This window comes from Dermacentor albipictus, chromosome 2, assembly GCF_038994185.2.
Source record: "Dermacentor albipictus isolate Rhodes 1998 colony chromosome 2, USDA_Dalb.pri_finalv2, whole genome shotgun sequence".
NCBI lineage: Eukaryota > Metazoa > Arthropoda > Arachnida > Ixodida > Ixodidae > Dermacentor > Dermacentor albipictus.
The window spans coordinates 58386712-58399059 of record NC_091822.1 but is presented as its reverse complement, the minus strand read 5'-3'; the positions used below and the strand labels follow the sequence as shown (position 1 = coordinate 58399059).

General features: G+C 47.7%; 1 protein-coding gene across 1 annotated transcript; it reads left to right on the top strand.

The window, feature by feature from the left end:
• The first annotated feature begins 5645 nt into the window (after nucleotides 1-5645).
• On the top strand, nucleotides 5646-10474 carry LOC139055416 (uncharacterized). Its single transcript, XM_070532873.1, has 2 exons — nucleotides 5646-5851; nucleotides 10147-10474. The coding sequence occupies exons 1-2, from the start codon at nucleotides 5662-5664 to the stop codon at nucleotides 10353-10355; spliced, it is 399 nt and encodes a 132-aa protein (XP_070388974.1). The 5' UTR covers nucleotides 5646-5661; the 3' UTR covers nucleotides 10356-10474.
• The last annotated feature ends 1874 nt before the right edge of the window (nucleotides 10475-12348 follow it).

Genomic DNA, 12348 nt, shown 5'->3' with positions numbered 1-12348 from the left:
CCCTATCCGCCTCTGCTGTGTCGTCCGGAGTTTTACGTGCCGAAACCAATTTCCGATTATGAGGCACGCCGTAGCGGAGGACTTCGGAAATTTTGACCATATGGTGCTCTTTAGCGCACGCCCTAAACCGAACGGGTGTTTTTGCATTTCGCCCCCATCGAATGCGGCCGCCGTGGGCGGGATTCGATCCCTCGACTCGCGCTCAGCAGCCTAACACCCTAGCCACTGAGCGACCACGGCGGGTGTCGTCCGGTGTGATACTGTCTAAAACCACATAGGTCGTGTTGGACAAGTCGTTCTGGCACCCGACGACGCAGCAAGGGCATCATCGTTGAAATATGCCTGCAATTATTTGACTCACACGATAAAAATCACACAAAGGACAGAACGTCTGCAGAAATACCCTTCGGCCGGAAATGCGAAAACTAAATTACGCATGGTAATCAGGATCTATTTAACGCCCTTCGATTACTTCTGGCACTCGCAGTAAACAATGTCATGCCCCTAAACCACGTGCGTGTTGGGATATTCAACGCAGCTCGTTTGCCCATCAGTTTTGCCACTCAGGGTCTGTTTGATTTTTTGCTTAAAATATGGGTCCACATAGGCTGTTCGATATAAACCAGGCGGTCTTAGAAAGCTAATTAGGAATGAATGACGAAAGACACTAATAAAATATGTTATCATAAAGAATAAAATTAAGATACAACTAAGAATTTACTGCAGCAATCCTCTTGAATGAAGTAGAAATTTCTCAACGGCTCTGCACCGAGGCTTTCGGCCTCTTTTTTTTTGAAAAGATACCTTCTTTGGGCCCTCCCCCCCCCCCCTTTTTTTTTTCTTCTGGCAGAATCTGGCCTCCGTGGAAGTTTACTTTCGACACACGTCCCTTGCAGGCATTCCGCTGCCGTCGCCGTCATGCCACCGCGTCGTGCCGTCGTCACACCGCGTTCTTCATGCTGCATAAGGTCACTCAGTAGCCCTCCTGCCGACAGCGTCATGCTGACGTCATCGTCACAATGTCACCTTCACCGACGTCAGTTCATTGTCTCTTCAAAATCGTCGTTGCGCCGTCGTGAACTTCACACTCTTGTTAGTTCGCGGATGTCATGCTGCATCACCACAACGTTGTGGTCATACCATCGTCTAGAAGCAGTCGTCGTCTTGCCATTATCTCCGCGCTGGTCCTGTTGTGTCGTTACACACACGTTCACACCATACACAAGTGCATATGTCGGCAGGTTGAACATAGTTATCGCTTCTCTTGGACAATCATCCCCCAATTGTTTCTGCCGAGTTTTCTTTCATTGTGAGCATGGCTGCGTAAGACAAGATAAAGAGAACTGGGTTGTCATTTCTGTCGTATACAATTTTTTTAAATTTCATTGTTGCTGTCCTGGCAATATTATAATCATTGTTAACAGGCCGCAACGGCCAAAAGAGCCTATGGCAACTGGGTGAAGGAAGCTCCTGAAATTCGCCAAGAAGAACCGCTGTGGTGTAAAAAGGGGTCATTCGTTATTATTATAGTGCGTTTTTTCTACAAGTTCCATGATGTGAACGTCGCTGCTGTCCGATGTAATTTTGTGTCGACTAAGCTCAATAATCTCGCTTCTCGATGCACCTTGTAACGATGCACCCTGAGCAAATTGACTATGGGGCGACTACAATGAAGAGTACGCAGCAGCAAGCACTAGACCAATATAACTGAGCTGAGACCGCCTACAGTTTCTCAATTCTTTTTTCCTGAAATTTCCAGCCATAAGCCCCATTCGTGCACAGTCCATCCTCTCTGGCAGCGTCGCCTCGATTTTACGGGACCAGTCGGTTCTTCATCGCTGAACGACTACTGGCCCAAATGACAAGCATAACTGTTATCCTATGTCGTAAGTGCGGTTAAGCTAACCTCATCTTTGTTTTTCCTTTGTTATTAAGAATAAACATCGCGCTAAAGTGCTCCAAATTTACCGTGTTTGTGCTTATTCATTATAGCATCATGCGCAAGGCCCAGTACCTTAGCTTTCTTTTGCAAGAATGTGTACGAAGTAAAAGCTCCTGATTGCTAAAGTGTTACCTAATTCAATACCTCATTCCCGCTGTGCGTGTTTGAAAGTAATCGCTCTCGCTAGACTGTCTCACTGGAGACTATGAGAATTCTTTGCGCAAGAAACTTTCGAACTTTATCTTGGCGCTATTAAGACACTGTCGCGGAGACTGTTTCCTGGCAGCCTTCTACTGTGCCAGCAGTTCCATTGATATGTCTTATAATATATTTTCGAAACAATGCCTCTGCTATTTTTGTTTTCATCTTACTGTCAAATGCTTTGCAATTACCAGTATCCAGTCGTTTCTTCATACGAAGTCTGTGCTGGCCTTGGTTAAAATTCCAGACAAATTTGCTTGAGGTATCAATACAACTCGTTATGATAGTTTACGGGCTTATAAGTACTGAAAATTAGAGCATGCAGAAACTATCTAAGAGGCAAAATCGGAACAGAGGCGCTCCGAATAGTTGTAGCTACTGGATGGGACCCCACGATTGAATATATCCCCACTGTGACCTGGGCATCGCGGCATGAGGGTGTCACCGGGAACCTGCTTGAGGACGAGGTGGCTGGAGGCTCTGCAACTCACCGAGCCACCCCGGACTCTGCAATAAAGGACCATACACCCCTAGAAATTTGCTGCACAACTATTCTGAATTAGTATAGAGAAAATAGAACAACATATTCTCCATCGTCCCCCACGGTAAACAGTGCTGCGGAGGCAACAGTGGAGTGAAGATTACAGACGGATACCAACATAAATCCTCTCTCCACCTGATCCACCTCGGCATATAGAGCTGCTGCGCTGTAGTCTGCGTGGGAATCCTGGTATATTGTGACTTCGGATTGGCATCGTTCTTGTCCGATGTGTGGAGCACACCAATACTCTTGCGCGTCACGTGGCAGTGTGCAGAACACGGAGAAAAACACTAAACAAACGGCACATGGAACCAGTTGTAGGCACTGATGTCTAGCCCTGCAAGATCAGCTCCGACTGATCCAATGACCTGACCCGATGACCCATGCCAGTGGGTATAGGGGAAACACCTTGCCGGACAAACTCTCTTTCTCACCCGTCTTGCAAAGAGTTTCTCACTATAACACCTAGAGAGAAATGTCGCGCCATCATCTATGGCAGTTCCTAAGTGGAGTTGTGCCGTCATGGGAATGACGGCATATGTGTGTGCGAGGCTTGTGTTGTCTGGTTCTGTAAGTCGCTTTGTCTAAAGCGTAGTTATGGCTAAACAAATAACGCATTCTTAAAGTAAAACCTTCATAAAATATTTACATTCACCCATATTACATCTTGCAGTAAAGTTCGTTCACCTACAATGCTTAACGAAGCCAAGAAAAGCAAGAAGAGACGACAAACTGTTCCAAAGCGAGCGCGAATCTTGCCGCCTGTCCTCCAACTTTAGCGGCCCGCTGATACTTTTTACGTTTCACATATTTGCTCATACAATAACAAGTTATAATATTGAAAGAAAACTTGCTTTTGTGTAATAATAAAGCTAAAATAGATTTTTACATAGTTTTTTAGTAGAAAATGAATCATTAGGTGCGTTTGGCAAGCATTCTCAGATCGTGAACAGCAGGTTGCCACTATCCCTCAAGAGAAAAGTGTATAACAGCTGTGTCTTACCAGTACTTACGCACGAGGCAGAAACCTGGACGCTTACGAAAAGGGTTCTGCTTAAATTGAGGACGACGCAATGAGCTATGGAAAGAAGAATGATCGGTGTAACGTTAATGGATAAAAAAAGAGCAGATTGGGTGAGGGAACAAACGTGAGATTATGACATCTTAGTTGAAATCAAGAAAAATAAATGGACATGGGCAGGACATGTGATGAGGGGGGAAGATAACCGATGGTCATTAAGGGTTACGGACTGGATTCCAAGGGAAGCGAAGCGTAGCAGGGGGCGGCAGAAAATTACGTGGGCGGATGAGATTAAGTTTGCTGGGACAACATGGCCACAATCAGTACATGACCGGGGTAGTTGGAGAAGTATGGGAGAGGCCTTTGCTCGGCAGTGGGTGTAACCAGGATGATGATGAGGATGATGATGATTATGATTAATCATTGTGACAGACAGATTGGTGCTTGCCAGGCGCGTCTTCAAGGTGTCCTGGTTCTCCGAGAAGGATGCCAATCCGAAGCCACAATATTCGTTCCCATGCATACCACAGCACAGCAGCGTCAGATTTTCCTCCAGGTAATATAGTGAGAAACTCTATGCCCCCCTGCCCCTCTGGGGGACTGGGGTAGTCGCCTGTCCAGTTTCTGCGTACAATGAAGTTTTTCTACTTCTACTACAAGAGGGCAATCGTATGTTCACTATGTACCCATGATAAGGATAGAATATATTGTAAAAAGTAAACAAAGTTCTGCAAGATTCTACTTTTACGTTCTGTTTCCCGTTCGTCCACGCAAAGCCGACATTTAACAGCGGAACTACTCTAAACAGTCTATGCCATCCGGTGTCACGTAGGGGCGCAAGTTAATGGCACCAACCCACTATGGGGGATAGGCCATAGGAGGGGGAGGAGAGGGGTATAGGAGCAGGTGTTTCAGCGGCGCACATCCTTCAGCCTCATAGATTCTGTTCGGCGCGAGCGTGAACGAGAGCTCACACGACAGCGGCAGCGCATTTGTCGAGCAAATCCCGAGCTTCGGGAGCAAGCGCAAGCAAAGCGCCAGCGGATAGAAGCCGCCACCACCGAGGATCGAGAACGGAATGCGCCAGGCAAGTGCCGGTGGAGGAAAGCCAACCCACACTTTCAAGAAAAGGCAACCCAAGCGAAGCGCCAGAAGAGGCAAGCTAACTCCCAACTTCGAGAAGGAGGCCAAGCAGTGACGTCGACGCAGAGAGGTCCCTCCCACGGAGGGTGCCGGTGGATGGTTTAAGAGAGAAACCTCGACCGTGAATGCGGCAACAGCTCCAATGTGTCTGATTGTGGTTTGATCACAACCTCACGCAATTGAAAAAAAAAATATGGGGCTCTACGCGCCAAAGCCACTTTCTAATTATGAGGCACGGCGTAGTAGAGGACTCTAGAAATTTCGGCCAGCCGGGAATTTCGTCCACCTAAATCTAAGTACGCGGGTGTTGTCGCATTTCGCCCTAATCGAAATACTGCCGCCGTGGCCGCGATTCAATCCCGCGAGATCTCGTGCTCAGCAGCCCGAAGCTCGAATCTAGAAAAACGACGACAACGAAACAAAAGACTTCCATGAAAATCGCGCTAAGCGTGAGTTCAAACACAAGAAAAGAGACCACCAGCTTCGCTGTTTTACCGCTTCTACTGTGTAGAACTGGTTTTACTTTTGTTGTGTCCTCAAATCATGGCTGATGCCCCCAACGGTGATTAGCCACACTTGATGTAGTAAAAACTACCCAGAAGCAAAACAACTAAAATGCCTGCAGTCAAAAAAAATAAACATTGAATGTTTTTTGAGCAACGACTTCTAGCACAATAAAATTTAACTACACCATGATCAGCACACCGGCTCATACGGTTCATTGTTTTGCCACCACAGTGGGTATGCGCTATTTAAAAAGATATAGTTATGTTGTTCATAATGCTTCGGAAGGACAAGAAGAAGAGGCAGAAGATGGCGGCAGACCAGCCGAATTCTGTCGTCAAAGTCGAAGGCTTTGAGGTCCGTTTGCACTCGCAATCACCCACTACCATCGGCATCGACGATGACCCGTCGTCAGAAGAAAGCGAAAGTGGCACCCACGTGGGCAGCGAAGGCTGTCACAGCAGCATTTCACCTCTCGATGACACGGACGTCGAACTGGGTAAGACGAAACATGCCAGGAGGTATTCTTTTCGAAACCAGATAAGAAATATTTATGTAGTAAGCGCTGCAATTCTTCTTTATCTCCACCGGCTGCTGTACCATATCCCGTTGAAATCGAGGGCTATGGTACGAGTCATGAGGGCAGACCATCAATACGGCTTTTGATGACATTGTGCGGCGATCAATACGTAAGGGGGACAAACTTCACGTGTTGTGGTTTGGGTAGTGGGATTATCCAGTTCCGGAGCCGTTGTTCGGACTCAGGTGTCGCATAGAGGGTCCATTGTCTAAGCCACCAGAGCGCCTAGAGCACGGTAGTTGGCATGTGCTATACCGGAGCGTCGCACTAGGCTGGTCAAGTGGACTCACGCCGTCGTTTGTTTCTGTGGTCGATAGTTGCTTGTTGATGAGGAGACGACGTCGGGAGTTGGAAGCAAACAAAACATATTTTTTTTACATATTTGCAATTTAGAGCTCACAATGTTCCGTGGACACAAGAGCACACCCCAGGTTGGAGTACTTTACGTGTCTGCTCTCACTACATCTCTGAGCACACGCATATCGCACTCATTCGACCGCAAATAACCTGATTTAAAATAGTCCTTTTCCCTGGATGACTAGAGGGGGTAATTTGCTGACCATGTCTCGGCCAATAAGAGGGGTTGCACCAGTTTCCATGGACTCCGCCTTCGAAGTACAATCTTCGAATCCGCCTACCCTCTTATGATGGGACAGTCGAGAAACAAAGGCCCACGCGGTTCTCACGGAAGCTGTCGATGTCGGCCCCTTGCTTCAATTAGTGGGCTCTCCATGATGGTCAGCTTGGAGCGAGTTGAGAAGCCGGGCCTTGAAAATGTTTGCAGCTGCAGCGGCACGCCATGGCTGCTGTCTCCTCTTTGCTGACCCACCAAGAGACGGCGTCGGCCTTCGTCCTCAATAGAAGGGTGCTGCTCAAGTGGCTGCTTCGTGGCAAGCACCCAAAGATTACGAATGTCGTTGTCAGACATAACAGTGGCAGCTGTAAACCACAGCTGACAGCAAAGTCCGGAAAGCACAGAACTTCAAAATTATGATCAGTTAGAATAGAAGCACTTCACTCTTTCAAAAGGCACAAAGTACAACTATGTCTAATTTAGCCCTCTACCACTTCAATCTTATAATGAGGCCTGCGTGTACGTTGGGTTGAAATTGTGGCGCCCTTAGACTAGATTAGGAAGCAGAAAAGCTTCGTTCGGCGTGTTGGTAAACACGCCCAACAAATGGCAATGCAGAAAATTTTAGAAAATATTGTAGCGCTCACTAAAACTAAATTACGTGTTCTCTTTGCCACTAAAGCTAAGACTCTGTTTCGTGGTGTGACAATGACGCTTGTATACATAGTTTACATTTTGTTGATTTCCCGAGGGGCTAGTATAAGCAGGACGAAAATTATTCTGTTGTGTGCTTGTCGTCGTCGTCTTTTTGTCATTTGCTGCCGCAAAGATTTTCGATACCAAACACAACACGCCTGTCAGTCCTCCCAAATGGCAAACGTTAACTGTACTAAATTGAATAAGTGGCAATAAGAAAACATCTGATTACACAGAAATCGTTGCTCCGTCGGCAAAATGCCAACCCACAGACCAGACAGACGACACTGTGAATGGAAAGCGATTATGCAGGGCACAGAGCAGCGGGCAATGAAAAACTCGATCAGTAGGGCAGTGTGAAATATGCCCGCGTACCAAAAAATCTACCAGGTCAAGGAGAGAAGAAAAAAAAACTCTAGTATTTAGAAAGAGGGGTCCACCAATGCAAACATCTATCATTGCGTCTACAGTCACGTTACCCTGAAGTTAGGCTTCTTTATTTGCGTGTTTCACCAAGAAGAATGGCTGTCCCGATGACAGCATTGTTGATAAACTACGGCCCCTGTTTCGGCTCACAGCCGAAAATTTCATCCTGGTGCATTTTTGCGTTCCGGCCATTATAAACACCGGTTAAGCTTTATTTTACCCAAACTTACTCCTTAATATATTAACAACGCAAGAGCGGACGGTGGACCAAAAAATAAACTATGCAAATCCCACGGCCTGTGGGAATCTATGTAAGCGAATGTTTCCGTGCTAGATACATTGATTGACGATAATTAGCGGTGATGTTGATGGCTAAAGCTCAATTTGTTCAACGTTTAGGCTATTAAGAGGGTGTTGAGTTGATGTAAGACTGTTTTTTGTCTGCGTAAAACACAGAACACATAGGGAGAGGTGTTTTCATGAGGCGTTTTTCTGCGCCATATTTTATAATCTGGGAAGGTTGAGCGTTGTCATTGCCTCACATGGCACATCGCATTGTGGCAGAAGTATTACACTTGAATTGGATTATGGGGGCAATACGTGCCAAAACCACACTAGGATTATGAGGCAAGCCGTAGTGGCGGACCTCGGATTCATTTTAACGCGATAGCGTTAAGGAGCTCGTGTCGCAGAAAAGCCGGTGTCGTCGGCGTCGGGTGTCGGCGTCCGCGGCGTTGACCGTGAGCGATAAATCACGGCAGACCCTTCATAAATAAAAAGCAGCTTTCAAGATTGGCTCGGTGGGAATCGAACCAGGGTCTCCGGAGTGTGAGACGGAGACGCTACCACTCAGCCACGAGTTCGATGCTTCCAAGCGGTGCAAACGCGCCTCTAGTGAATGTGGTGTTGCCTTCGAAAAGAGCCGTGGAAAGTTATACTGCGGTGTATATCGGTAATTATGAACATGTAACTTACAGAAGTCGCAATTACACGAGTTGCGAAGTGCGTTTCCGCTGCATTTCTTCTGCGCTTTCCGCACACGCAGAGCCGTCTTGCGGCAAACACAGAAGACCCCCTCCTCTCAATGTACGGCGCTGCCACGACAGGAGGCGCGCCGCGCGCGCATTGGGACCGGTGCCAGGCTCGTCGCGGTGCCGACTCCCTCTCCCCTGACGACGCTTCGCCGTGCTTCCGGCTGCAGAATCAAGCGCCCTTCCTTTCTTTAGATTACTATCTATCTATCTCTCTGCCCGTGCCGATCACGACGTTTGGCTGGCGTAGATCATTTCCTCTCCGAGACACCGAGTTCTTTGGTTCGTTCCGTTCGCTCAGGCGCACGTTTCGTTGCCGCGCCGAACGCTGCGTTGCTCGACGCTCACCGCGTGATAGGTGGGCGCTAAGTCCGATGCTGGGCGCCTCGTAAGTGATCGCTGTGCCGTAGCGCATTCTCTTATACCCCTTGGCGGGTCGACGGGAACGCTGTCGCATTCCACTCTTAAAGGCGAAGCTTAAGCGTCCTCCAATTTTTCGCACCATGATGTTCTTTAACGTGTCCCAAAATCTAAGTGCACGTGCGTTTTCTATTTCGCCTCCGTAGAAATTAGGCTGGCACTATTGGGATCAAATCCACGACCTCTAGCAATGCCATAGGCGCAAATCTCATGCGACGGGCACAGAAGTATTGATTTGACCGTCAACCGCTTCCATGGTGTCTCCTGGACCCTGCGGTGCGCTTTGATTAATGCGGCTGTGCTTCTGCACGCCCAGCGTAAGTTGCCAGCTTGACATAGTTCCATGGCGTTTATTTTTCAGAAATAGCAGCAACGTATTGTACCATACCTTGAACTTAAGCTTACCCTGTTTCCCCGATACCGCTATCATGCACTAGTGTGGTTTGCTTGCCTTCTCACGTCACCTCCCCTCTCTTTTGCACGACAACTGGGTCTTCTCCCTCTCCTTCTCCTCTCTACAGTTCTGAGTCCCCTCTTGCCCCACACGTTAGCAGAGAGGGAAGCGCTGCAGTTTGTGCAATCCTTCTGAGGAGAGCCACGGATAATTACAGCCATCAAGCGGCTAATGTGACGACGACCAAAGAGCTCCAGAGGGCATTGCGCACATTTGACGCGGTGGGGTGAAAACGAGTTCCTCCCGTCGCCTTTCCTCTCTTACTCGCGCCTGTCATCTATGTACATGCTCTGAACCAGGCCCCGACGTGGTGTGCGGGACAGCAGCAGCCACAGCAGCCCACAACAGAAGCAGCATCACAGGAAAAATTGAAGGAACAGGCAAAGAAAGGTTCGCTTTAAAATAGAACGAACCAACCCGAAATCTGACTTCTGGCTCAAAGAGCGCTTGTGTTCGTTCGTTGTTTCTTATTATCATCCGTTGCGCAGTGTTTATAAGAGATTCGCAGCTAGCTAGAGGCACTTCACTCAGGCCGACCTTTCCGCCTTTCTGCCCTTAAATATCTTTCTCTCGTTCGCAACTACCTCGGTCACTTACGTTGCTTACTGCGCAGGCGGTGACCCGCAGCAGGACGAGGAATGGCAGCAGGCCTTCGCGCGTCAGCGCGCTGCATCTGCGGGTGTCTGGTGCCTGGTGTCCCTGTCCGCTGCTGCCGTGCTCTGCCTAGTGCTGCTCTCCCTGCGCAACGACAAAGGGCTCTCGGCTGTGCTGTCACGCGCCATAGACGCAGCACTTGCGCTACGACTGGGAGGCTACCGCTGACTGTGCGCTCATGTCAATGCGCAGCTTCCCGATTTTTTTTTTTGCATTTTTGTCGCTTCCAAGAAGTATGAGTAGTGAGCTTGTACACCACTGCACAAAATAAAATATATTATGCGGTATTCCTGTCGTGAAAACACTAAGGCCCAAACAATAAAACGTTACTTTCCTTCGAGCGCTTCCTAAGCTTACATGAGGCCTCCTTACAGCGAAGGACCGATGAAGGAAGCAAGCGTACTCTGAAAGCTCCCTTCACCCGTCCTCACGTAAGGAGCGGTTACCGCATGCCTGGGTTTGAGGTTATCTCTTAAAAGCTTTACGCGAACACCATTATTCAATAAAAAATGTTGTATCGTCGCACAATCTTTAAATTGAAGAGCTAATATAGAGAAGCGTGGACTCTTTCTTCTAGTTTTGTATACTAAACTTAAAAAAAATGTAGGGCATTACAGTGCAAAATTTGATGTGCTCCATCAACGCTGGCACGCCGGCATCGTACAACGCCTAGCAACGCCTAGCAACGCTTTCATGCCGCACGCGTGCCTGCAGCGAACATGCCTGGCAAGACGTTCGCGCTTCTCCGCAGGTGGGCGACAGCGCGCATGCGCAAGCTCACGCAAGGTCACGTGGTTAAGCAGTGAGGTGAAGCGCTTGTTCAAGGCCAGGAGCGTCGTAAGGACGCATGAAGGTAGCTTTGGAGCTACCTTATGCTGAGGAAGCACTAAGGAAGCCTTCACCGCGGACCCCTCAGTGAGGAAGCTTTCAGAGTTACATAACGTAGCCTCACCGCAATGAAGGCTTCCTTACTGGGGTAAGGAATATTGAATTGTTTGGCCCTAAGTTTATTTTACATATTGCACCAATATTACAAGATTGCGAAAGCCTTAAACGCAGGTCACCATTTATTTTTGCCGATGTCATGCATTTGAAGGAAAATTAGCGCTACGCCCACTTTTCAAGGAAAGGCTACGAATCCGAACATCAGCAGCTTCGAGCAGTTCATAAAGTGTAAATTTAAGTAAATTGGTTCTTTTTGGTGAATACGAGTGTAAGGACAAATAAAAAATGCAGATTCAATGCACTGTGGTTGTCCATGATAACCCACAAGCGCCCACTGTACTAGAACAAGTACACTTGGTTTCGCATCCCCACGTATTAAAAAAATTGTATACTACGCTCTGGCTATTTTCTCTCCTGTACCCAGAGGGCTCGCACACACACCCTAACAAAGTGTACAGTCTGCTGTTTAATTCATATCTGGATGTTCTAGATGCAGTTGAGAGTGCAGCAAACATAGTAGAGAATACGGCTACTGCAAATGTGCCGCCACAACCAACCTAAGATGAGCATAAGCAGGAAGGCGACGACAGCACCGATACTTTCTCCGAGAACTACGCCTGCGATCAGTGTAAGTTAGCGAGGCCTGTAACAATGTTCCGCCAAAACAACTTCATTGAAACTGCATTACTGAAGACGCTTTAACTGCACTCCAAATGTCGACGTTGCCACTGCCATGCTTGCTGGATATTACTATATGTGGTTTGGGGAAAACACGGGCAAGACGGCAGATGAAAATTGAGGACGATGAGCAACAAAGTTCTCCCCAAACATGAAGAACATCCTAAGAAAATACCACTCAATATTATCAAGTAAGGAGCGTCTCATAAAAGCGTTCACGGATGTACCAAGTGTCAGCGACCGCCGCAACAGACATCTTATTGTAGGCAAAATTCAGTCAACATCATTCCCCCGTAATAAAAGCATGTTGTCACCCCAGGTGTAAAACCTGCAGGCACCTTCAAAGTGACGTTACAATTAAAAGCACCGCAATTACTTATACACACAAAGAGAAAACTCGCTTTACTTGTACAAGTACAGATGTGATTTATACGCTTGAATGTTCCTTATGTAAGCGACAATATATAGGTGAAACGGGAGATCTGTGAACGCCAGATTAATTGGACATCGCGCCGACACAGCTAAAGAGCCTCCTGAA